Raw genomic sequence first — 27458 nt, 5'->3', positions numbered from 1 at the left:
ACAAGTACGCAAGATGCTGGTAATAGAGATGATGATGCTGAGGCCAGTGAGGTGGATGTTTGAACACACGAAGTTAGACCTGATAAAAAAGAGGTTTGTAGAAAAATGCTAGGAGTGGCTAGTATATCAGGTGATATAAGAGAGAACATGTTGAGATAGTTCGAATATGTGAAATGGAGGTAGGAGACGACGCCAGTTAGATGGTGGAAATCTTGAATATGGAGGGGAAATTAGTGGAGTTAGACCTAAACTCACTTGGGATGAACAAATTATGCAGAATTTGGTAAAGTAATATCTCTTTGAGGACGTAGGATTATAGTTAAGGATGTTTCGGGAATGGTAAACTTTAATTGGACTTTGCTTGTTATTTTCTTCTACTTACATTGTATATTTGTTGTTTTATGATGTTCTATCTAGTATTTTTTTTAAACTATTTCATGGCATCCTCTGCTGGTGGTAACTTCTAATTATTTTCTAATTATGTAGTTTTAAAACCATCAGTCATAACCAGCACACTAACACTATATATTGTTGTACTACGCTTTTTGATGCAAGTATTTTCTAGTGTCAGGGTCTCACCGGAAACATCTCTATCAATTTGAATGGAGCTATGATTTACCTACATTCTATCATCTACAAACTCTATCAATAACTTTGCTATGTGTAAGATTTTTATTGTGTGCATTAATGTGAAATTATTCATTCCTTGAGTTCTCAACTACAAGTGTTGGGATACCTAAAGTTAAATATGTATAAGCAATGAAACAAAATTCTGAAATGAATCAAGAAACTTGATGATTAAATTTATCAAAATGGTAAGGAAAATATGAAGAAAAATAGGCTGAAGCAAACTAAGCTTCTTTTTATCTCTCATCAACCCTTACAAGATTTTCCTTACCATGTTACAACCTCTTACTATTAACTAATTTTACAATGCCGTCGCCACCGGATTCTCGAAATTAATCTAGAATTATACAATCAATTTTTTTAGAAGACATCAGTGTATCTTCTATCTCTCTATACAGAATTACAGATGCCAATTTACTATCCATCCATCATATATGTGAAGTGATATGTTTCATAGCTCAACTTTCATTTGACCTGCAGAAACACCATACATAAATAAAGTTGACTTTTTAACACACATGAAGTCAAACCTTAGAAAAAAGTCAACTCACCATGAAAGCCTTGTGGCTGATCCTGGCTTAATGCCATCTTTACAACACTTGGAAGGTCATTTTCCCAAAATGTTTCCTAAATAATTAAAAATTAATCTTGATAAACACCTTGCAATACATTATCTTGGAATATATTTTATTGATTGAAAAATCAATTTACCTCACCAAAACCATCAATGTGAGATGGCTTAGTAACTGAGCTGCAGTGCATTGCTGCCACCAATGGGTTCATGGAATATTGATTCTCGGGTCTATCGAGAATCATACCGTTTATTTGGGATTGAAATCCATAAGGGAATGACTGTACCGAGGTATCGAAAGGATTCACATTGTCTGGTACAGGCCGAAACATCTGAAAATTTGCACAAAACCACACAAAATTACTCTCTAGATTTTAAATAAATACACCCATGAATATTTTTTTTACGCGAACCAAAACTGATACCTTTTTAAAACGACCCGTTTTGACCTGAACTCATTTTGCTTATACCCGTTCCGACCCGAACGAAAAAATGACACCTTTTTAAAACGGCCAATATGGCCGGAATTCATTTTTCTTATAACTCGTTCTGACCCGAATCCGTTTAACCGTTACCCGGCCCGCCGTTTAGACACTTGTTTAAACTTTAAAATGATTGGTCAAGATTCAATAAAAAGCTTACATCTTTAGATAAAAGTGCTTCCATACTTTCATCCATCCTAGGATTAACAGTCGCGAGTTTCATAGACAAGAACTGCAAACGAAGAGAACCCGAAACAACTTTAGACACATATCAACGAATTTCGATTTGTACTATAATAATTTATTATTAGACCCTTCAAAATTACCTCAACTTGTCTCTGCAGTGACTGTACATAGTTTATAATCTCATCAAGCATAACAGCTTTTCCTGTAACCTATAAAATCAAAATCCCACCTCAAATTACAATCTCAAAATCCAAATTCTTCAATTTTGAGTTTAAAATATTAAAAAAAATGATAAAGCTTGAAACTTTATGCTTACCTTATTACAACCAGGAACAAGATCTTGAAGAAACTTCATCCTCTCACTAATTTTCTCTCTTCTGACCTGAATTTGTGAATTATGATTATAAATTTATAATCTTTTTCAACAATCTTGCTAATTGTGTAAAGTATATCTTACTCTTTCTGCAAGACTATGGCTATCAGTAGCTTGACCCCTTCTGGCTCTAACATGAATATAATCTTTTGGTGGCTCAGTTGACTTTTCATTTGACTTTTTTTCATCATTTGACTTACTTCTTTTTGCATCTGATTCCTCTTTTTCCACTTCTGCCACAACCTGCAAAACATAAAGATTTTCTTAAACCATCTTGAACAAAAAGTTTACAGATAAACTGATGAAATGACTAAACTAACCTTGTCATCTTAAGTACTAGATTGTGTCTCTTTTCCTTTTCTCTTTCTTCCATTACTATTAGTATTATTAGTACCTTGTCCTTTGACTTCAGTTTCAGATACTGATGATTCCTCCATGGAATGATCACCCAACTTTTTATATTCTTCTGGGATTCTTGTGAATTGAGATCCAACAGTTTTAAAAGACTGATTACTTGACACCCTTGATAGCTGCTTTCCTTCAATCTTGCCACCAAAAGCTGAAAACTTTGCTGCTCTTTCAACAAATCCAGGATCCAACACTCCATTAATCTTTGGTGGTGAATTTAAAGGAGTGTTGTAGCAAGAATTGTTAGGACTAATGTTTCCATTAATATTATTATTATTATTATGGCATATACTTCCTAGTCTACCAATTAATTCCCTGAGAACAATGTTCTCACCAGAACCCGAGATTCGGATTCCGGGGTGGGAATTGGACTCAAAAAGATGTCTTTGGTCCATTGGATTTATGTTAACATTAACAAAGGAATTGGTACAATTCACTTCATTTTCTTGAATTCCCACTCCAAAGATGGGATTCCAATTAAGGATTTCAGTTCCTTGATTAATGAAAGGCTTCTCCTTTTCCATAATTGGAGTGACTTACCAAATGGGTGTTGTGTTTCTTGGAGAATTGAGTTAGAAAGATTGGAACTTGAAGGGGATTTGGTGGTGGTCTTTGGTTATTGGAATATACTCTCAAGTGTGTGAAAGATAAAGGGGTAATGTGTGTGTGAGAGAAGGGGTGTTGTGACTTGTAGTTGTGATATGTATATGTACAGGTAATATAAGTATATAGCATTATAACATTATAACTAATCCTATAGAAGCATAAAGAAAAGACAGGGGAGATAGGAAAGTGTTGAGGAAGCAATGATAGAAAACATGAATAATTAGAAGGAATGTTCATTTGACCTCAATGGGTTTTCTTTATGTTAGATGTAACTTGTGTTGCATAGACTTAATTTCCATCCTACCCTATACTCAGTGCGGTAAAAATTGCCGGTCGTCAGTTGAGTGATGGGTGGAGACTAGCGATTAATCAGGATTAATCGAGATTAATCGGATTGGACTTTAATGTATAATTTTTAGTTTTATACATGCACAAACATATATTGGCTGGAATATCGCTTGAACTGCTGGTTTTTTCTTAAATCTCGCGCGAAGCTGTTGATTTTGGTCGGAATCTTGTCAAAAACCGCCGATTTTGGCCGGATTTGACCATTGATTGATTAATTGGCCGACGAGCCTAAGACTAATCAGTGAAATGAAGACTAGTGATTAATTGGTGACTACCCGGGATTTTTGCAACACTGCCTATACCTTAAAATCTAATATCCCCTCCCCCTCTTTATTTTTTTTATCTATCTTCCTACCGAGTATAAACACCAATGTCTTTTCCGGTGTAAGGATGTTATGAACGGAATTGTTTTAACGATCGATCTCGTATGCTACTCCTAAACTATCTTTGTTGGGTTGTCTAATTATGTCGACGATTGTTTTAACATTATTTACTTGACTTCCTTCGAATTTTAAAGCATGTATGACAAGTAAACTGATAAAACTTGTTTAATAATCGAGTTGGTTACGTTAAAAACAAGCCGGTCAAAATGGATAGAAGAATAACATTTCACACTAATTTCTTAACTATATTGTAAACTACTTACACTTAGTCACTTGATGATATGTTAAACTTGGCATCTTTTGACAAAGTTCAAACGTATATAGAAAATAAAATCAATCAATTATTCGCCAAATGAAAGTTGATGCCTTTAGATCATTAGATGTACAAAGAAACTTCGAGTGACTTTTGTAGAACAACTAGAAAACCTTAATTAGCGCCGTGTAAAGTTAACGTTTAAAAGTAAAATAATAGTAGTAACACTCTGTTACCGTAGAAATAATCATAATAATTAATCAAAGAGCAAGTTAAAGAATATTTAAAAGTTGGTAAAGGAGTTAAGCGTCAACTGGTACATAACACTCTGTTATAGTACTGGCACTATTTGTCATAATACGACTCAATCATTAACCCCCAGTTTCATAGGGTAAAGTGTCTGCTACTTGCAAATTACATTATTTAAAAAGAAAAAAAAATTAAAATAGACTTAAAAACAATATTTTTAATGTTGTTATTTTTTATTTTTTTTCTTGATTATTGTCCAACAAATTTATTATTTTATAACTTTATATTTATAAAACCTCTTAAACCTTTAAATCCAATTTTTTTTATCCTTCTTAATAGTCTTATTTTCTTTTACAAATTTGATTTTGATAACTCAAACAATGATATAATAAAACATTCCAACATTACGGTTTAGCGTATGCTTGCCAATTTTTTTTATCCTGAATCATTAAAAAACCTGACTGAGAAAAAAAGTATCTTTAAATGGGTTAACATGGTTTTTGAACTTAGTCATTAAGAAACTTCATAAGTCGTCTTTTAAATAAACAATCTCCACCTTAGTACATCTACCGATTCAGAGCTAGCTTTCAATGGAATCATTAAGTGGCTACCAAACAAACCCTTTACAGGTTTAACATGTATAGGTGTTTTGTTGTAAGTGCAAATAAAACAAAGATAGAGCATGTAAAATGAGACAAACCCGTACAAATAATATGTATTAAACTGTATTTGTCTGTAAATATTTCGAAATAATAATTTTAGACTTTAAGATTAACATGAATACATTATATGATACAAAAGGAATATAATTGCTTTTGATTGTCCAGTTTAAACATATTTGTTTTATGTTGAAAGCGGTGTGGGAGAATTGTAATTTTATTGTTCTCTTGTTCTTTTCTTGTTTAAAATAAAATAAAAAAATATTAGTGGAGATAGGAAAGATCAAAAGGGATAAAAACAAATCTAAAGAGTTCAAAAACGATAGGGAAAAGGAATCTTGGGATAGAAACTAATGTTAATTTTATATTCATTCTATTATTTTAGATCATTTTAAAATAAAATAAAAAATTATTGTTTTTTATTATATGCCAGATTTTATCATTCTACTCGGACACTTCAAAATAAATAAAATTGCATTAAATATACATTTTTTTAAAGAGTAAAAACATCATTTTATTTTATATTTTGTATATTGCATTAAATATTGCGGTGTAAATTGAGTTGTTTGGTGTAATTTCTTTCGACTTGGTTCACGTTAGCTACTTCTATGTTTACACCATGTTGATTCTAGCTTCTTATTAGTATCCCCCGTGTTTAATATAATGTTGTCATTCCGAATAAAAAATGATGTCTTACGAAATCTCCGTATAGAAGTACTTACTACATTTTCCATGGAGGTGAAAACACTTTGATTGTTGATGCTCTTATTAAACATAATAGATTTTTATTAGTGAAAAATATAAAACAAACCTAACATAAGACAACATAGGACAAAAGATGAAACAAACTCTTAAAAGGAAATAGAATACACATTGAAAAAGTTTAAGAATGAATTCTAAAATAAGGATTGTTAAAACTCCACTATCTACGAAACACTGATTTAACGCTTTTACTAATATTTGCTTGTCAAACCACAACATACAATCTTATAATAATAAAAATGAAGATATGTATCTTAAAATTCTAATATAAAACGAAAACGTGAAATAAATAGTAATAACTTTGAAAATGTGATTTATACAGGAAGTAATTCATATAATTTAAGGTTATATACGTCATTTGAAAAAGAAAAACATATAAATAAAGTGAGAATAGTTTAAAAAGTAATAATAATATAATAATAATAATAAACTAATCATATAGATCTAAAGGTGGCGTTAAGCTGTTAATCATTGAAGTATACCCTAATAATGTTTTGACCCAATAATTAACCCCCTTAAACACAATTAAATATTATTATAATTATCATTTTTTATTAGACGAACACGAATTACTAAGCTTGTCCCCGATAAAATAATGATTTTTATTTTAAAGTAGTATTTAAAAAAAATAAGCATATGATTTAATAGATTATGTTTCTACGTGTCTAATTATAAATAAGTTTTAATAATAATGTACTTACAATAATCTGTTTTATATGATTGCATTAAGGTCTCTTTAGAACATCCAAAATGTTATATATAAAAAAATACAAGAAACAAAAAATAAAGAGGAACGACACGACATCAATCTTCCTCTTCGTCTGAATTTAATCCAATTACGAAGTAAGACTGTTAAATTTCGATTTAGATCGTTGATGTGAGATTTTTGATTAATAAAAAAATGCGAATGTAATTATTTACATCGAAAATAGAAGGCAAACAACAAGCAACAAGTTATGCCCGTTTAATTTAGAATTAATTTAGTTACCTTAAAAAATAGACCTTTATATTATCTCTATTAACTTTTTATTCTGAAAAGAAGTTTAGTAAGGTATTTCCTTTGTATTTTCCAATCTTAAAGTTTTATTAAATTGCTGCATGCTTTTTAAATTTATTTTTCTAATATGGTTGGTTTTTATTATGTGTGTTTGCCAAATCAATTTGTTGCATTTTGATAATTTATTCAGTTTTCTTTTTATTTTCGGAATTTGTTTGCAATTTTTGAATTTGGTTGGTAAATGTGTGTGTAAGGTTAAAACCAAACCGAACTAAACTATGTTTCTTGTTCATTCATTTAATTTTAATTCTTAACCGAACGGACACTAGCAAATAAACAAACACTTATTCTTGTTCATTTATCAAGAGAAGAAATGTTTTTGTGTTTGGTTATTTTCGATCTTTAGTATTTTAAACGAACGTAACAAAACTAAAATATGAATTCAACTAATGCGAACACGTGGAAACTGCATGAGCCTAGAGCCCAAGCTAGAGTTCGTAACGCGAGTTGCCTGATAAACATTTTGGACTATCTCTAGTTGAAATCGTCTGGTTGCTTTCAAAATGGTTTGTACCCGCTTTACTAGTACGTACTATCATGTAATTTATTTTTCATGTCATGTAAATGAATAGAAACTAACTAACCATAAGGGACAGATATATACGAAATATCAATCAGTGAACGACACATGTAGTCATAAACATTAATGCATGAGCAAAAATAACCATCAGTTTACATTTGTTGATTTAACTATATGAACAACATATTTTGGTCATGCACACGATTTTTCATCAAAGGTTTAATAAATATTCGGTTACTTTATGATTCTAGGTTTTCGTATGTTTGAACATCATTAACCATGTACAACTATCATTATCGGTCTTTGTTATACCTTAAAACATTTATACTTAATAATTACACAAAACAAGAACTGATTAACAAGATCTTATAAACATCCTTGACACATTTTATTAATAATTTTGCTAAGAAATATAAAAAAGAAAGCAATGTAAAATGAAAATGACGAGAGTACATGAAGCATTGAATTTCGCATTACTTCCATACGAATCAAAGAAAGAAAGAAATGAGTGGAAAGGGACATGATAGATCGTCCTTAAAATGTTTGTCGGAACATACAATCAATCATATTGAAGTGAATTTTCCGATATGTCCCATCGTACCAAATCACAAGTACTAATAACATCAACATCGGTATCGTTGTTAGGAAGTAGAACGGAACATCAAACTGAACCCTTGAAATCAGTATTTGATTTACAGATTTGTATTTGATTGGTGTTTCCTTAAATGTTTTTCTTTTTGCAATTTAATTCTACATGACCAAAGCTTAGATTGTGCATAAAAAATCTAAGCATATTACATATATACTAAAACAAGATTTTCCTTGAGTCAGTTCTTGTAAACAACAAGCATTAATACACTATATACAGAGGTGGCAAATGGGTTGGGTTGGGTTGGGTCAAACGAGTCATGAGTTGAAATGAGTCATGGGTCAAAACAAGTATGAGTTAAAATGAGTTTGGGTCAAAACGAGTCAATTAAAAAAAGGGTTGTTTTGGTTTGAGTCAAAATAGGTTAAGGTCAAATTGAGTTTTTTTTTTTTTTTTTTTTTTTTGTGAACGAGAATAACGGCGGAAACATTTTAGTTTTCTTAGATTTTTCGTTTTTTACTTATATTTTAAGTTATGATTTTTTTAATTATTTTTTTTGAATTTTTTTGAAAGGTTTTCTGTTAAGATCAAAAACCCTCAAAAAAATATTCAAAAATAATAATAAAAAAATTATAACTTAAAATATAAATCATAAACAAAAAAAGTAAAAACACTAAAATGTTTCATAAGTTGTCCTCGTTTCATAAAAAAAATAAAATAAAATAAAAGAACACCCATCTAGAATCGAACCGAAACCGAAAGTATCGACGGAAATAAAACAAAGAAACAAAAAGCCAAAACCGGACCACATCAATCGAAATCGAAAAAATCAATCAAAACGAAACTAAAAGAATTCAAACCGAACAAAAACAAAACTGAAAAAAAAACGAACAAAAACGAGTCCGGAATCGATCAGAAAGATACAAAAGAAACCAAAACCCAACACGTCACGGGTGAAAACTCGTGTTGGCTTGAAACCTGAACTGAACCCGTTCCAATCTGAAACCCGTTTCATGCCGAAACCTGTCTTGTACGAAAACCCGTTCCGATCCGAAACATGTCACATTTCCTTAGGACACTAACCCACATCGACCCATTTCTTTGAACTTGTCGACCCATTTTGACCAGAAAATAAAAAGATGAAATTTCAAATGACTCATTTTGATCCATTTAGTTAAAATCTTTTACCCAAACCAACTCATTTAACTTTTAAAATAACTCAAATTGACTCATTTGAAAGGTTTGGGTCAAGATTGCCACCCCTAACTATATATAAGTATAAACGAGTCAAACATTGAGCTTAGCTCGCGTGTCTAGTAAGTTTTATATAGGGGTGTAAACGAGTCAGACTCAAATTCTAAACCTCATAAACAATCTATTTTTAACCCTCGTGAAAGAGTCAAACATTCAGCTAAGCTCACGTGACAAGTAAGTCGTATTAGGGGTTTAAGCAATTCGACTAGCCAAGCTCTATTTTTAAACCATGAGCTTAGCTCATGAGGGACACGCTGATGGGTTTAACGACATAGTTAACATAGTCGGATTTAATTGCAAGTAAAACCAAAACTACTGAACGAAAACCACATATTTGAAGCTATTGGACTAAAGCTGAATATTTAATGAAGCCACGACGACGAAAACTGTAATTCTCCTCTACTCTGGAGAATATTAAATGGATCAAGATTCCATGGATAAATGATAATTTTTTGGGCTAACCAGATTAAGCCATTAGGCATTAGGCCATTAGCTAAGATGTGCTTATGTTTGGGCTTTATTGTAGGCCTGTTTGCCTCGGTTTTGTAGTGTAGAGTAGCATTCTAAGCCCAATATATATCTATCAAAACCGTTTTAGAAAAATAGTGAGTCTTCGTGTTCATCTCATTTATTTGCATTCGGATTAGTGTTTGTGCTCAGTTCGTGTGTCCGTTTAATCCCAACAATAAGCAGTGTGTGGTTATAGTGTGTGTTGGAGGCTTGCATGAATTGATTCACTTCAAGTTCTTGATATACGCGGATTATTACACTTCCTACTTATTCTACAGATTTCAGAAACCACATCAAACCTGTAACTATACATACTGATGCACGGTAATCTTGATAGACTCATAGCATCAGCATCTTTATTCTAAAACTGAGTTCTCGAAAAGATTTTAAACTGGCCAACTTCAAACGAAAACCCTAGGAACAGATGGCGGTGGGTCGGAGGAAGGCTTGCAGTCAATCTCCCGTAACACAGTTTTGAGACCGACCCCAGCTGCATTCGCTTTCGGGTGGATTCCATGGGCTAAACCCTCCATGTATGCCCTGTTCTCCCTTTCCTTCTGGAAGGACACACCATATTTGGACTCCACATCTGCAATCATTCAACACAATTATCTTTTAGTATGAATCGAAGTACGTAGCTCTTACATTTGCATTTTAATAAACCAAACCATATTTATTTAACCGATAGTAATCGATAATGACAATGTGAACAACACCAATTAACCGACAATAATTCGTAACAATGTAACATGATTTAAATAACTTAAACCCAGGGGTTCCGGCGGAAGCAGGGGTCAAGAGGGTCCATTGGCCGTCATGAGAATTTATTGGATTTTTATATATAAAATACGAGATTTTTCTAGAAGAAAACATAATTATGACCCTCTAGTTTAGCCTATAGAGAACAAGACTTTTACGGGTTATGATTGCGCCCCTAGTTAAAAAATTTTGGTTTCGTCACTGTTAAACCCTATCCAATAACCGAAAATAATTCAAGATGACAATGTGAACAACACTTTAAACTTACCTAACTTTAATAATCTAAATCATACCCAATTAAACCGATAATAATTCATAACAATGTGAACATCAGTCTAAGCTTCCACTTTCGTTGCAATCAAATTCTTAACGGGATTTTAATAATCCATTTCTTAACCAATTAATGGACAATGATTCAAAATGGCGATATGAATATCACTCACAACTTTCACTGATGTTACAAGGGCAATCCTACACTAACAAAGTATGTTAACAGCGGTTGCCTTTGTAACCAAAAACAAGTGTTTGGAGTGTCATTAAGTTAAATTGTTGACGGTATACTCGGCCAATGGTCCTAGTTTATATAATTAAATTATATACTATGAATAAAAGTTGTAAACATTAAAATGCATATTCTTAGGAAACGATACCTTTAGCAAGGTTAGGGTAGAGTTGTCCATCTCGCGTTAAAGCCATCATCACTTGCGGCAAACCAAGTGGCAATTCGTCACCTCTATCCACCTGCCAAAAATGAATCGTCTTCCCGTACGTTTTCGCCACTTTCTCTAAGTCCTTCCGTTCAACCGGACCAGGAACACCAGGAAGGAAAAGCACACCACTCTTCACCTCATACTCGTGGCTATGCCACAGCGGTTTCTCCTCATCAGGCAAAGTTAAAAACAATTCTTCTGTCACTAGATATTCCACTCCAATCAACCGTGCATCGGCATCGGGACGGTCGTAGATCAAACATTGCCTCACTTCATCGTTCAGATGACCGCAGTAGTGATGCGCTTCCACTTGTCGGGTCATGTCATCCGCGTAAAAGTGAAACCTGAACCAAAATTAACAAAATCAGTAATTACTAAATTTATAAATTAAAGAGTAGCTTTTGCGTCGAAAGACAAAAAAGACAAGTTGCACCGCTAGCAATCTTTTGAATAGCATGCAAAATCTTTCAAAAACTACGTTACCCATGGTGGTAAATATAAAATATTGTTAGGAGCCGACTAATTACTAGTCGGTATCCCACCGACTAGTCGCCCATGAATCACTATTTGATCAAAATTGAAAATCTTACATATAGAATTTGATACATATAAATTTCAATACAACTCCTATTAATCCTAGTCTTTTCGATCAAGGCCTAGCTAGTTCTATAACACTGGAACACTGGGTCACGTGACAAGTAATGGGTCACGTGATAAGTAATACGATTGATAACGTAAATTTGGACGTACGCACTTTTTAAACAAATGATAAGTGTGTTTTGAGTGTTTACGTGCCCCTCATGCTCAGGATATCCTGTCAGTTGTTCCCATTGAAGGTTTAGGGCAACGTATGTCGGCAGTGGAATATCGGGCTATCAAATACCGGCTGATGGTACCCCCTTTTCCTGGTTGATGACCCGTGTCCCGTATGTCGGAAGGCTTGTTTGGATTCTTTTGAGGAGCATGCAGTCCATTGCAAAGAATTACCGGGCTTTAAATATCGACATGATCTAGTTCGAGATGTGCTTTACGACGTCCTTAAGCGGGACGGGATCTCGACAAAAAAAGGAAGCTCCGGTGAACTTCTTGACCGACCCTTTAGATGGGAGATCAACCCTACGACCCGCTGACATTCTTGTTTTTGGATGGGAAGGAGGTAAGCACGCGTGCGTTGATTTGACAAGTGTGTCCCCCTTCGTTGGGCTACGGGACCACGGGTTTGTGGTGGGTCATGCGATAAACAAGGCAGAGGCGGGTAAAGTAGCTAAGCACGAGAAAGCTTGTCTTGAGAATCAGCACGTGTTCGTACCGTTTGCTTTTGACACCTTTGGCGCTCTCGACCCTGACGCGGTTCAGTTCCTTAAGCGGGTTCAGCAGGTGGTCAGCAGTAACTCCGCTCATGCTAAGGGAACGTTGTGTTTAGTAGGGTAGGGTTTGCTATTCAGAAGGGGGGAGCGGCGCAATTTGTTGCCCATCTATCTGCCGCCGTTAGTCTGTAATTGTCTATGCTATTTATAAACGCCGTTAGTCTGTAATTGTCTATGCTATTTATAAATAGATAACCTTCAGATTTCTATAATAGTTCAACTTGATGTAAAAAAAAAAAAAAATAAGTAATAAATTGATTTCTTACTTATCATAATCTTGGATCTCATATCATAATCTTGGATCTCATAGAATACCGCTGATTATAGCCCGTTGATTTCATTTCATTTAAAATGTAAAAATAAAATAGAATACTTTTCATTTCATTTGATTTCTTCGATTATTGATTAGAATTCATGGGTCAAGTTTCATTTAAGTCAAGTTTCATTTAACGGTAGTATGTATTTACATAAATTATATTTCACATAAGTTATAAGTAGAAAAACAATAAGAATTAAAATAAACATGAACAGTGTAGTAGCAATAAATGCAAGAAAATGATTACTTCCGTAATCTTGTCGTTTTTTTCTTTAATTTTACAATAACTCTGAGATTTAATCCCATAAAAATAATAAATCTTTCATATATCAATTCAATGAATGCATTACCTCTTGAATAATAATATTTGTCCTACATGATACATCTTGGGGTCACACAATTAATAATAATAATATAAAATGGACTTACGCGCATAGGTGTTGATGGATCTGTTTGGTTGGACCAAACGATTGGATGGTGGCGGCCGCGGTGTCGACGATAGAGGTACCGATTTTAGTCTTTTCTCCGGGGACGTCCTTGACGACGTTTGCATGAATGGGGTCCATTTTTTCAGTCTAAAGATCGGATCAGATGAACACAGATTGATATGTGAGGTTGATGGATGAGTTCTTACTTCTTATAGCTCGGAGAATGGAGATGACTAGCTGATGTATTAGTTTTGCTTCTACAGGTGGCGTTGGGGTGGACATAGGTGGCTAGTTGTGTTCGCCACGTGGTACGGGACGTGTCTTGTGTTACCTTAAATAGTAAACTGGTCAAACAACTGTTGTTTGTTGACTGTTTCTTCGGGAATTGTCGGAAGAGATGGACACGTGGAAGCCGGTTTACTTGGACAAATTGTTCGAATCTCATGGGTGTTAGTGCAGTACGCCAGTACAGTTAATTAATTATCCATTAATTGTTATTTACATAACCGAGAATATTACTTTTACTCTTTGCCTAGTACTTGTGGAGTATAAAATAAATAACTTTAAACACCATTATTACATTATCATCATCTAAAGATTTCACTAATTCAAGATCGAGTTATTAACAATGGAGTTAGATACAATATACTTACCTTATCATAATATTCTTTAAATGTGTTTTATCTTAGGATTGTGATGGGTTTGGCCTTTTGGGTTTGAGCTTAAATAGGTAACAACTAACAAGGAGAGCAAGGGCCTGAGCCCATATTTATTGATTGTTCGTGAAAGTAATAGTTTATAGGCTGATCCGTTTAGCTTTATACCCTTTTAAAAGTATGTTTTATGTCATAAACTTAAAAGAATGAGTTTTCTTATGACATGTTTTAAAAAGATAAATCAACATAAAATTTGTAGTTATGTGTTTTTGTTTGTTATAAATTTATAATTTTATATTATAAAATAAAAAAACATTAATAAATAACAAAAATAGTTGGAAACCATGAAAATAACGTGTTTGTGTAAACATGTGAAAACTCGTGTGCGTTCTAGTTTATGTGTTTGTCAATGACACGATTTTGAGTTGTTGTTGTGTTTAGGCTCGTGTTGATGACCTGAAAACCTTATATGATACAATTAACCAAAGTAATAAACACATGTATTTGTATGATTTTTATAATATTTTATTAAACTGGTTCGTATTAGAGGGTCACCTCAGTCTTCTTTGGAGTCACAAAGCACATGATAAAATTATTAACCTTATTGAAGGTTAATCTTGAAACAAGTTAATAGAGAAAGTTGAAGGGACCAAGTGAAATAACTAAATTAATTAATATTTAGTTAATAGTTTAGGTGTATAGAGTCATCGATTAAATCGATTAGTAAGGTTGTGTATCTTATTAGTTTGTTTTTCTATAAAGTAGGTGAAGAAACACTAGGTGACCCCGGGCAGATTACGGATAATCTGGGGGTTAAATAGATGTTTCCCACGAGGGTTAAGTCCGGCAAAGATGGTTCTTCTGATGACCTGCAAAACAGACACCGTGAGCTCGTCACTGAGAAGGGGGGGGGGGGTACCTCCTTGTGACCACCCTCCGGCGTGAGAATCAGACTAGATTGCTCTTGAATATAAGTGTATATTAAGAGAATGACTAGAGCAGATATCAGGTAATATATGAAGATATAAGATGTGATGATATGATAAGATGATACCGTTCCAAGGTGTTGGAGGAGTATTTATAGCCGAAGGTAGGTTTCCAAGCAGGTACAGCCGGCTGTATAATATTCATGTTCTCCCAACAGTGGGCTACGCACGTGCCATGCTGGTTGGTGGGTAGGCAGCGGCTGATAGTGACAAGGCCGGCTGTGTACTGTTCCTGTTCCACCAACTGCAGGCTACGCACGTGCCACAGTGAGGGTTTGTGAGTAGGCAGCGGCTGATAGTGACATTAAGTACTAGAGCGTGCTCCTCGTACTGTTTGTCAGTGAGCTGTCGCTGCTTTGGTCAGACCTCTTGTCCATACCTTGGCAGGTACAGTATAAAAGATCCTCCAGTAGCGTACGGACTGGCTCATTTGGGCGGGAGTATTCCCGGCTTTGCTCATTCCTTCTTCAGGTGACATTACTGAATTATTTGAGAGTTAGTGCCTTGTGCGTGTAGCCTTCCCTGATGGCTTGTATCCGCAGCTGCGGGAACAGGCGAGCTACTTCACCATTGGGAGGCTTTTCCTGCGGGAACAGCTAGCGTACTGCGCGTAAGGTCTTCATCTCTCTGAGCATGGTGGGTCCTGCGGATCCAGTTGGTTTCTGCGCAGACGTCTCTTCAAGGTGAGTCTTGCGAGTTTAGCCTTTACGCAGACGTCCCTATTGAAGGTGAGTCTTGCGGGTTCAACTGTGCAGACGTCTCTCTTTGAGGTGAGTCTTGCGGGTCCAACTGGGCTCTGCTGAGACCTACCTCTTCAGTAGGAGTTCGAGTCTTAGTATGTTCAGGAAGTTAATTAGTATAAATAGACGGTTAGAGTATGTAATAACTATGTTAATAACTATAATAACAAAACAGTCGATCCTCATTGAGATCAAATTCATTCATGTTCTTGGGCTGATTTCCAACCGTCCTTCTCATAAGAAAAACTTATTTCGATCTTGTGACTCCTATTTCATCTATATGTATTTAATTACATACCACAAACTTTATCGTCAAACATTTTCAAAACCTAACTCACACCCTTCGTATTAAATTCCCTTACATTGACGTAAAACAAAACTTAAAATCAACGACGTGCAATTAAACTAAGTTTAATACTAATAGCCAACCTCCCTTTCCAAAAAACTTATAGACAAACCTTTTGATCCATACTACAAACGACAAGAATAAAAATAATATAAACTTGACCATAAGTCACAAAATATACAATTTAATATTACTTAAAATAATACACACACATTGACTATTCAGTCTATTCTGTTTCATTTCGGCTTGGCCGGTCCTGGTCGGTAGGCGGTGATTGCGAAAAAGTCTTCACAGCGCCGTGCAGTTACAACTGTCGCTAAATCCACTCTTTTTCGTCGCTATAAGTAATAATTATAAAATATTAATAATAATAATAATAATAATAATACTAATAAAACTAAAAACGTCTAACCTACCTCCATTTTCTGCTTCATTTAGTAAAAATCAGCTTAAACGTCCTTATCAATTATCATCAATATAATCAACCAATTCACACTTCATTATATAATATATATATATTATTATTATTATATACATATACACCAATTCCACCAATTCAACACTTTGTTCACTGTTTTATGGCTGTTAATCCTGTTCATTAATAACCACTAAACCTACAATTTGATGGATTATAATTGTAACCAGCCGATGGAGGTTAGGGCTTTGGAGTCGTTAGGGTTAGGGTTTGACCTGGCGAGTGATTTCCGATTGAAGTTTGTGAAACGGTGTCCTGACGGCGGCCGGCTGGTGGAGCTGGATGAATCACGGACGAGAGACATTGTGTTTCCGGGAGGTGGTCCCACTGTTTCTGGTGTTTGTGAAGATATTCGGTGTGATAAAGGCGATCGAGTTCGGTTCAAATCGGATGTTTTGGAGTTCAATAAGGTATCGAATCGTTTCGTTACGTAATTGAGTTTGTTTTGTATAATTAGGGTTTAATTTACTGATTGGACTTTAATTTTGGAAGTAGTTATTAGAATATGTTGTGTATTATGATCATTTGTGTTTTGGTAAAAGTTTTGTTTTTGGAATCTTGTGAGGTGTTATAATTTTATAAAGTAAGGCAAGTTGCACTATGACTTACTCAACTGTTGATGATAACTTTTAACTTTTCACAAATAAAAAGAGTATGGAGTATTATAATTATAGAGGCCTGCTTATACTTTTGTTTCATTATACTACTAAGGAAATTAGGGGTGTGCAAAGTCGGTTTGGTTCGGTTATGGAGGCTAAACCATAACCATAACTAAATGATTGGTTTTTGTTAACTTCCTTCAATTGTCCAGTGTATTTTATTATTATTTTTTGTTCCTTTGTTCTGGTGGAAGATTGTTCGGTTATTGTGTTCCAAGCTCAATTATGAAGTTTTGAAGCTGAAATATGCTGACAATAGCTTGGTGATGGTAATTGGTGTCCCAAGCTCGGTTATAGACACTTGCAGCGTGAATTTAATTGTTTGAATCTGGAAATGTAGGTATAAAATTTGAAATGACACAAAAACACAAAGTTCGGTTTGGTCTCGGTTAAAATGGATAACGAAGACACGTTAACCGTAACCATAACCGATTGGTCAGTTAACCAGATTCACTTAATTGGTTTTGTCGGTTATGGTTAATTTCGGTTGAGGGTTCAATATTTGGTTATGGTTCAGTTTTTGCTCACCCCTAATGCTAGTTCTACTTGTGTCTTCTATCATCATGTTGATCATCAAACTTTCATATTTGTCTTTTATCATGATCTGCTGATGTTTTATCTTTTAGATGTCAGAATTACTCAATCAAAAGTCATCAATACAAGGAAAAGTGCCATCAGGATACTTCAATGCGTTATTTGATTTAAGTGGATCGTGGTTAAATGATGCAACTGATGCCAAATATCTTGCTTTTGATGGTTATTTTATCTCTCTGTATTACTTGCACCTAACAGCATCTCCACTAGTACTTCAAGAAAATGTGAAGAACGCTGTTCCAACAAGTTGGAACCCGCTACTACTCGCTAGGTAAGTATGCTTTACATTGTGAGTCTCAATTAGTATATAACCCGTTTGACCCGTCTCTAACCCGTTTGACCCGTCTGTTCATTCAGGTTTATTCAGACTTATGGCACACACATTATTGTGGGAATGGCAGTTGGTGGTCAAGATTTAATATGTGTTAAACAGAAACCGTCGTCCACTATTTCTACTGCAGACCTTAGAGGATATTTGGATGATATTGGAGATACTTTGTTTTCAGATGGGAGGAGTCCTTCTCTAATCGATATGAAAACAAGAGACGGCAAACAAAACGTAATCACATCTTTAATTTTAGGTTTTTTTTTTTTTTCTAATATGTGGAACTATCTTCTAAGTTTTGTATTGATATTTTTGACTCTTTTTTAGGTGCCAGAAGTCTTCAGTCGTATGTTACAGCCACACACCAAGCAGTTCACCAACATTACAGAAACTTCAAGCAAGGATGTAAGTTTGAAAATGTAGTTATTAGTCAAATGGTGCTGGTGGTTTGGCAAAAGTTTTAGGTTTGGGGCCTAACTTTGTGAAGTAACAAGCTTGAGATTTATGGTTTCAGTTTTGTAACACTTATAGGTACTAACAGTAACATTTGTATTATTTTAATCTTTGCAGAATGAGATGAGGGTTGATCGAGATAGTTGTGAGATAATTTTTTGAGATGAGTAGTATTATAATAAATGTCTTTTAATTTATCTTTTATTAATTTTTTAATTTCTAAAAAATGAATAGGAGTAATATTAAGAATGACCAAAATACCCTCTTGTGCAAGGGTCTTTTCTGTTAAAAATAAAGGGTCTTTTCTGTTAAAAATAAAAATAAACAGAAGTTAGTGTAACAAAACTAAAACCAAAAAGTGTTAAAAAACTAAACCGCAGTCCCCAAACTTGTTACTTCTCAAAGAGTCAAAGGTAGACGCCAACCTTGTTACTTTTGGCAAAGCACCGGGACCATTTGCATAATTAAATAATTTTTTTTAAAAGTAACAGTTTTGACCCTTTTATGGACCGGTGATGCTATGCTTGGTTTATGTGAAAACAGGGCATTACAGTTATTGAGTGTAAAAGAGGCGGTGATGTATTTTCAGACAGTTATTCAAAGTGGCTTCAAACAGTTGGTACTAATCCTGAAGCAATGCTTTTCAAGTTTGTTCCAATTACTTCTCTTCTTAACGGGGTTCGTGGAAGTGGTTTTCTCAGCCATGCTATAAACTTGTATTTACGGTGTAAGTTATTTAAATAATAATTTTGTCGGTTCAAGTTTATAATTTATACTGACTTAAATCTTTTGTTGTTAATCATGCAGACAAGCCTGCTTTAGAAGACTTGCAGTATTTCTTAGAGTATCAAGTTCCTAGACAGTGGGCCCCTTTGTTTTGTGAATTAACCCTTAGGCATCAAAGGAAAAAAACTTCGTGTCCTCGACTTCAGTTTAGTTTCTTGGGCCCCAAGATATACGTTAGCACGACCCAGGTATGTTATAAGCAAACGGATCGAATGATTTGCATTGCTTATTGTGTCAAGTGAGTTGTAAGTCATTATATATGTAAATATAGGCTCATGAGCCTGGTCAAGCTCGATATGTGAAGCTTGGGCTCGTGTTTGTTTAAGGCTTGCCCGATTTGATATTTTAGCGAGTCGATCTCGAGTATCTCGCGAGTGACTTTGACCCAAACTCTTCTAACGTGTTTTTTTTTCAGGTTTCATGTGATGAAAAACCAGTGATTGGTCTCCGTTTATTTTTGGAAGGGAAAAAAAGCAATCGATTAGCAATGCATTTACAGCATCTCTCCAGTCTTCCAGATACCATAGCACACGCCCTTTCAAAATCCACCACAAACCGTAGACCGTCTCAATGGCGAGGTTCTGATGAATATGAGCCTCGGGCCCAAATTCTTGAACCAGTCAGATGGAAACGATACTCAAACGTGTGCTCATCGGTAGTCAAATATGACCCAAACTGGTTAAAACAAGACCCGACCGGAGGCGTGTATATTGTAACCGGCGCCCAGCTCATCATCAAAGGAAAGTGGCCTAAAACCGTACTACACCTTCGGTTACTATACACCCACCTGCCTAACTGCACCATTCGTAAAACTGAATGGGCCAGTGCACCAGCAGTTGCTCGGAAATCTAGTATTTTTACCAACCTAAGCGCGACTTTTAGTTTCACACAGCGGTCGGTTGCTAATGCACAGAAGCAACAGAAGCAGTCTGCAACTGTTAACTCGGGTGTGCTTGCTGATTGCCCGCCGGTGCCGGTTCGGTCCACAAAACTGTGTAAGTTTGTGGACATGGATGAGGTGGCGCGGGGCCCACATGACTTGCCAGGTCATTGGTTGGTTGTTGCTGGTAAGTTGGTTATGGATGGCGGTAAGATTGGGTTGCATGTCAAGTTCGCGTTACTAGATTTTGCTCAAGAATTGTAAGCGCGGTTTTGGTATATAGAGTGCAGGAGGTTTGCCATTCTTGTTATTTTGTGCAATGCTTTAATGCAAAACGAGCTAGATTGATTAATTAAATGGGTGACCGATGGTTCGGTGTAGATAATCGCCTTCCGGTTTTGGTTTCCTGAAATCGATTGTGAATGTGTAATCGGTTTGTGTATTCGCTAAAGTTGGGCTCGAAATCAAAGATAACAATATTCATCATAGTTTTAACAGTTTTAACGAACTCAAAACGACAAAGTTCATCATAACACCACAAGAAACAACATTATTCAGCTCCATGTGATTACATGGAATTCGAACAAACGAAAGATAACAGAGTCCATCATAACATAACATAGAAACAACATTATTAAACACCATGCGATAACTCCGGTTTCCATGAGGACAAAGGTGGACTTTCGATGCTCTTGTAGCAACTATCCAAAATCTGTTTGCACATTCTAGGACCCTTGAATGAAGCTAAGGATTCAAGCTCAGCCATCTCATCAGCTGTGAGTTTAACCGAAAGGGCTCCAATGTTCTGGTTCAGGTTTTTGATCTTGGTTGTGCCAGAGATTGGGCATACATCACCCCCTTGGTGTAGGACCCAAGCCAGTGCCAGTTGAGCCAGGGTGCACCCCTTTCATTCTGCCATTTCACTGACTCGCTCAAATACGTGTCTGTTGTGATCAAAGTTCTCTCCTTGTAGCCTTGGTAGAGTCTTAAGAAACAAAAAAAGTTAAATAGTTAAAGCTCAAAAGCAATTACACTATTATTATCATATTGATACAGTTTTTTGTATAATGATATATATTTAATTAAACAAACCTTTCTATAGTCACCATCTGTCAAAGTGTTCATCACCTTTGGACCAGATCCAAGAAACCCACTACCCAGCAAAAGGTACTATCCCAAACCCTTTTTCTTTGGGAAAAAAAAACAAAAATAAAATAAGAGAGTAAACATATTGTTATTTCTTAATAATATTAGTAACTAGTTAATGAAAGTCAATGATGATATTATTGTGAATGAATATTACATGCCAATCATCCGAAATATATAGAGTATACATGACAATCTATTCCTATCAAGTATGGAAAGAAATCAATATAATATATGGAGAATATAATACTCTAATTCGCCCCCTCAGTTTGAATGTGATTGTGGCAAACACTCAAACTGGATCGAAATGACTGAAAAAGGTCTCGTGGTAAACCGTTAGTGAAAATATCGGCATACTGAAAGGAGCTGGAATATGGAAAACGAACTTGTCTGAGAGGAACCTTCTCACGGACAAAATGGATGTCAATCTCAATGTGCTTGGTCCTCTGATGTTGAACATGATTCCGGACAAGTACACTCTTCTTCTACAATTCTTTAGCTCAATTACTTTTTGTATCATAACACTCTAATCAGTTGTTACAAGCCAAACAGAAGAAGTCGACCCAAAAGACTAGTCTGATAGGTGAGGGAACCCATTTGGCTTATAAACCTCACATCAGTTGCCCATACAACCGATGTGGGACAAGCCCCATACCTTGGTTTCAGTCCGTAACATCAGTGGATTGCCTGATACAACTTTGGCACTACGAGGAGAGATGCATACCAGGCCATTGGAAGAACCAACAAGATAACGATCAGAGTACACTTGATCTGCCATATTTAATAAAACAATTCTTCTATGTCCAATTTTATCGTTGTATCGATCTTTGTTGTAACTACAGTTAAGATGACGTTTAATGAAACGAGGAGTTGCGATTAAAGAATACCATGACTTACACACTCTATTGCAAGGAATCAGATCCTTCACATCCAATTCTATCAGTACCTGCTCAACTACATCTTCATGAACAACCTCTGCCATTGAAACCAAATGTTGAAGTAGGGCTAGACGATATCGAGTAAAATTCCTACTTTCAAAATCAATTTTGAGTCATCTACTTTTTTTGTCCCTGAAATTGGTAGTATTCGCATATTGGTTTTCTCATTAAAGTTACTTATATCTTCGGTCCCAAAATTACATCAACTTCATTTTTTTTTTTACATTATTAGACCACAATCATAATCATGTTATAATATATATATATATATATATATATGGTGATTATATAACACCCCTATGTGTTAAGGAAAGAATTGTATGGGTTAAGGATTAGAGGGTTATAAATAGGGGCTATTTGTAATCCTGATTTTGGCCGAATTCGACCGTTGACCGATTAATTGGCCGACTAGCCCAAAATTAATCAGTGGTGCCTAGTCGGGATTTTGCAACGCTACTTACTGGTATAATTACTAATAGTTATTTAAGTAAATTACAAGGATGGGTATATGGTTTGTGCCAAATTTTGAATAGCGTTCCTGATGTTTAAAAGTTGCAAGTTTAGTCACGCTTACAACAAACTGCAAAGCTATATGACCCAGAACGAAACCCATTGTTTAAAAGGATTTTAACCTGGAATTTGACCCGATTAGGATCCAAAAGAATGATGATGACCAATTGATTAGTAATAGTCCCATTGTCCATATAATTGGCCCCCGAAAAGGAAAACTTGCTTTTCTTTTTAACCGAGTTTTAATACAGATGAATACGGATGAACTCTTTTGAAACGAGATATTGTTTTGAATTAAACTGTTTACTTGAATTTAAAAGAGTTCGATTGTATGCTAGTCTAACAAGTTAAAACTCAGGCTATAAGCGCACGTAAATCAGATCCGTAATTTGCACGCGTTGTGAAGGGCTACGTGGCTAGTACATTCAGTTGTAGGTATACACTAAAATAGTAAAACCTATGTGTGATATGACTGACTAGTGTGTATCATATTTGGTTACTCATGGGCAATCTATAGTTTTACCGTTCATTACTTCATTTAAACTATTTCCAACATAGTTCATAACTATGTTCACCATTTTTGCTAGTGTATTCTTTTCAAAGATTCTCCACAGGTGATCATAAGGATGGAAAGGATTGGGTTTATGGGCTTAAGGAAAGTCAATTAGAGTGAGCATAGACTTTTCGACACCTAATCCTTGCAGTCGGGTAATTTTGTGAAACGATAGTGGGTTTTTGTGTGAAATGTTAAACAAGTTATGATGTTTGGATAAATATTATTTTTGAAGCTTGTAATGAAACAGATGTTTGGTTTTAATTTTTGTTGCGTATATTGTGCTCGATGACAATCTCGCCTCACACACCCGCCCCTTTAGTTATGGGGTGTGACATAACCATCTTTAGATGTTGGATTGGGCACTCGCTTCGGGTTTTGTATAAGCAGATGGCCAACCAAAAGGCCTTTGGTCTAGCGATACTAAGGAGTTGGATAATTTTTCCGTTCTAAGAGAGCACGGGTTCAAGTCCCGTCGTAATGAAAATAAGATATAATTTAGATGTAGTTTTAGAGAGTTTGGGAGTTGCTGTTAAAACAACAATAGAGATCCCCAAGTTGTGTAATAGAATGATGAACCTAAGGTACAATGGGTCAACCCATAGTTCTAATTTTTAGACATAGATATAATCAGTTTTGAAAGACCTTAAAGCTGATCACTAACAAACCCTAAACTAATATATTATAAGCCTTAAGTACTATATATGAACATACATAAACTCCATAACTTAACACTAGAAAATCAGTAAAAACTTCATTTTAAACAGGTTTCATAACACAATATATACAGACAAGAATAACACAATGCACATTATAAGTGCAATATACATAACAACTTTATATGACGATCATATTGATAAAGACGATTAAGTTGTTGCATGACTTATTGGTCTTATGGTATAGTGTCCCCTCACAAATGTGAGGTTGTGAGTTCAAATCCTTACATATGCAAGGTAATGGTAGAAATTTTGTTGACTAAAAAAAAAAGTTGCTCCATGTAAAATTTAATAAGCATCGATAAATTATCATAAACTGAAAGTGGTGACAGCTAAGAACTAATTATTTAAAACTATTAAACAATACTGATTCCATCAAGACAATTACCAGAAAGTAAAAATAAAATATAATAAAATCAGTAAAAAAATGTTGACAGCATCAAAATGGTCCACTTGGATCTCAATCCTCCCTCACTAACTGAAAAAAAATTGCAAAGTGAATGTCAATATAGTATGGAACAAGTGAAAAGATCACTGTTAGATAATATATTACAAATTGTTGGAAGATAGATTCATACCAACCTGACATGGGGAGATACAAGACTCTTCACAAAAATAAGGCAGTAATAATCAATCTTGAAACGATAATCCGAAGCATCGGAAAACCATGATTCATTTTGTTTGAAGAAACTTTCATCCTTGGGTAAGCTCAAGCAGTGTACAATATCACGATCTTGATTATTAATATAACCATGATCATGTGGTAACATTTCCCACGACTGTTTTACATTGTACTTTTTCATCAACCATGCATCGGAATATTTAGATTCACCATGTACGCACAAACATTCTTTCTTAACTGACTGACGAGTATAAGGATAAGAATAATAGTCCGTACACTTTTTATATGTTGCATCATCAGGTTAATTGTGGGATTTCTCTAAATTCTTCTATAGCTAAATCATAACAAACAATTAATTTCTTCTTGTTTTTATTATCCATCATAATCCAGTGAAGTGCACCATTGCATAAGATACCAACCCTAGTACTAAATGCATATTTCAGTTCTCCGACGACTCTCCAAACATTTGATTTCAAACTCAAAACTTGAAACCATGTTTTAGAATTATAAGGGACATCCTGGTCCCCTGCAATGACCTTGTAATCATCAGTGGATGAATCATAACCAAAACCCCAACATAATGATCTACCTATCCCATTGGGAAGTCTGCGTTGTCTTGACTCTCGGGGTCAACGGATTGCCTACTACAACTTTACAACTCTCTCTAGAATAGATGCAAACGAGACCATTGGAAGAACCAACAAGACAATGATGATTGGAGGAACCACAATATGTCGATGAAGTAATTGTCCTCCTGCCAAGATTATTGTTGTAGCGATCTTTGTTGTAACTACGGGTCAGATGACGTTTAATAAAACCAGAACTAGTGATTAAAGAATACCATGACTTACACACGCTCTTGCAACGGATAAGATCCTTCACGTCTAATTCGATCAGTATCTGCTCAACCACATCGTTATGAACAACGTCTGCCATTAAAACTTGAAACCCTTATTAACGTACAACCGAATCAGAAAAGAGAGTAATATTTATTCCCGTGGTTAATTGGGGTAAAGTAACATGCATATTTGATCCACCATAAATAAATAAAAAATATTTATAGGTTTAGTCCATCGTTATGGGCCTTAGGGCTTGATATACATGTTGCATCTCTCTTTAATTTTCAAACTAAGAGATTGTATTTTTCAACCGCGAATCTAATTTTACTAACATTTTTAATTAGATGTAACGAGAACTGTTGGCGGGTTTAGCCTTCCCCTATGAAAAAGAAAAAAAGAAACAAGTATTATATATGTGTTGAAATCCCGAGCGATCTCATGAAATTGTAACATCGACCCATTTGAAAAAATATCATGAGTCCATCACTATGGACCGGAAAAAGTCACAAATACTTTTTCTTTACAATTTCATTACGCTTTTGTTTCGAAGTGGTAATATCAAAAATGACAATTATCACTACAAACAAAAAGCCATTTAGTGGCATACATTTTTAATGGCATTTAGCCTTTGTGCCACTAATTTAGGTTTTTAATGGCATTTTGCTATGTTATCTCTGCTTATTACACATTTTTAGTGGCACTTAGTTTTAATGCCACTAATTTTGTATTTTAGTGACACTTTGCGTATGCCACTAAAGATCTAGTATCACACTTTCTAATGGCATTTAGATTTTGTGCCACAATTTAAGTTTTTAATGATACTTCACGTATGCCATCATTGCTTATAACACATTTTTAGTGGCAATTAGTTTTAGTGTCACTATATTTGTATTTTAGTGGCACTTTGCGTATGCTGCCACTAAAGGTCAAGTATCACACGTTTTCAATGGCATTTAGCTTTTGTGTCGCTAATTTAGGTTTTTAATAACACTTGCGTATGCCATCTTTGCTTATTAAACATTTTTAGTGGCACTTACTTTTAATACTACCAATTGGTTAATGTTAATGTAGAATATGATAAAGCTTACTGTGAGAAACCCAATGAAATTTTGAAATCCCGCCCATATCTTCTTGTCATTTTCAAAATTCAGATCCAGACAACAATTACTTACCTCTTTTCTCTCAAATGGCGAGAGATGCTGCGTCGTCTCTCTTGATTCAGATTGAAGTGGAAACCTAAAACAATCGAACGATTTGTTTCCTCGGGTGAGTAATAATTCATATTAAACGATGAAACTTGCTATAAAATGTTGTTGATTATGAAATCGTTTCCATCTTTCATTATTTATGTAGCCTTGTGATGGTTTTCAATACTAAACGGACCTCCTTAACCTGTGTTATCGCACATATAACCTTCCTCCTCATCAAATTTAATGTGTAGGGTTTATCTATATTACAACTTTATCTGTTATATTTTAGTGATTAATACCGATTGTTGCAAACTCTATATATCCAGGTTAAACCTTTTTAAGATTTAATGTTTCTTTCATTCTTTACAAATTCAGATCTTATAAGACTCCAAGAAGAGGATAGCAACGATTTAGGTGATCATAGTGATCCAATTTACACCAAATCTGGACCATAAATCAATCGGATCTTCTAAAAAAAGGTATAACTACATTTGTGGTTATGTTTCCGTCTTTTAATTACCTAAATTTATTTATAAGTTCACATTGTTCCAACATGATAGATCCAGTTTTAATACTTTTTTCAATGTGCTAAACTACTTGCTATCATGCTTAGGTAATTGCTATTGA

At 34.8% G+C, this 27458-nt stretch overlaps 2 protein-coding genes and 2 pseudogenes across 3 annotated transcripts; 1 reads left to right on the top strand and 3 right to left on the bottom strand.

Moving 5' to 3' along the window:
* Nucleotides 1-1039: 1039 nt before the first annotated feature.
* On the bottom strand, nt 1040-3339 carry LOC143620174 (transcription factor bHLH62-like; annotated as a pseudogene). The gene is made up of 8 exons (XR_013151299.1): nt 2560-3339; nt 2324-2482; nt 2183-2248; nt 2007-2075; nt 1841-1912; nt 1339-1530; nt 1179-1254; nt 1040-1101 (listed from the first exon to the last, which is right to left on the bottom strand). The product of XR_013151299.1 is annotated as a transcription factor bHLH62-like (transcript).
* Nucleotides 3340-10045: 6706 nt separating this feature from the next.
* On the bottom strand, nt 10046-13625 carry LOC143620173 (oil body-associated protein 1A-like). The gene is made up of 3 exons (XM_077091913.1): nt 13419-13625; nt 11247-11650; nt 10046-10426 (listed from the first exon to the last, which is right to left on the bottom strand). The coding sequence occupies exons 1-3, from the start codon at nt 13553-13555 to the stop codon at nt 10239-10241; spliced, it is 729 nt and encodes a 242-aa protein (XP_076948028.1). The 5' UTR covers nt 13556-13625; the 3' UTR covers nt 10046-10238.
* Nucleotides 13626-16646: 3021 nt separating this feature from the next.
* On the top strand, nt 16647-20827 carry LOC143620348 (MACPF domain-containing protein At1g14780-like). The gene is made up of 7 exons (XM_077092052.1): nt 16647-17030; nt 17906-18144; nt 18231-18432; nt 18526-18603; nt 19195-19378; nt 19459-19625; nt 19853-20827. Exons 1-7 carry the CDS (start codon nt 16770-16772, stop codon nt 20579-20581), a joined length of 1860 nt encoding a protein of 619 aa, XP_076948167.1. The 5' UTR covers nt 16647-16769; the 3' UTR covers nt 20582-20827.
* A 3827-nt stretch (nt 20828-24654) lies between these two features.
* On the bottom strand, nt 24655-25805 carry LOC143620250 (F-box/kelch-repeat protein At3g06240-like; annotated as a pseudogene).
* Nucleotides 25806-27458: the final 1653 nt, after the last annotated feature.

Source organism: Bidens hawaiensis, unplaced genomic scaffold, assembly GCF_021521415.1.
Source record: "Bidens hawaiensis isolate Kalapana, Puna unplaced genomic scaffold, B.hawaiensis_p1.1 tig00002553_1, whole genome shotgun sequence".
Taxonomy (NCBI): Eukaryota; Viridiplantae; Streptophyta; class Magnoliopsida; order Asterales; family Asteraceae; genus Bidens; species Bidens hawaiensis.
Note: the sequence above shows the minus strand (reverse complement) of the source record. Positions and strands in the feature narration are given on the sequence as shown.

What these genes read in the sequence shown, in the direction of transcription:
- LOC143620173 (XM_077091913.1), bottom strand. Translation starts at nt 13,555, where the DNA reads ATGGACCCCATTCATGCAAACGTCGTCAAGGACGTCCCCGGAGAAAAG. An exon ending in ATCCATCAACACCTATGCGC is followed by an intron (nt 11,651 to 13,418) that starts GTAAGTCCATTT and finishes ATTTTGGTTCAG; the next exon opens with GTTTCACTTTTACGCGGATG. An exon ending in CTACCCTAACCTTGCTAAAG is followed by an intron (nt 10,427 to 11,246) that starts GTATCGTTTCCT and finishes GAATGATTGCAG; the next exon opens with ATGTGGAGTCCAAATATGGT.
- LOC143620348 (XM_077092052.1), top strand. Translation starts at nt 16,770, where the DNA reads ATGGATTATAATTGTAACCAGCCGATGGAGGTTAGGGCTTTGGAGTCG. An exon ending in AACCCGCTACTACTCGCTAG is followed by an intron (nt 18,145 to 18,230) that starts GTAAGTATGCTT and finishes CTGTTCATTCAG; the next exon opens with GTTTATTCAGACTTATGGCA. An exon ending in CAGAAACTTCAAGCAAGGAT is followed by an intron (nt 18,604 to 19,194) that starts GTAAGTTTGAAA and finishes ATGTGAAAACAG; the next exon opens with GGCATTACAGTTATTGAGTG.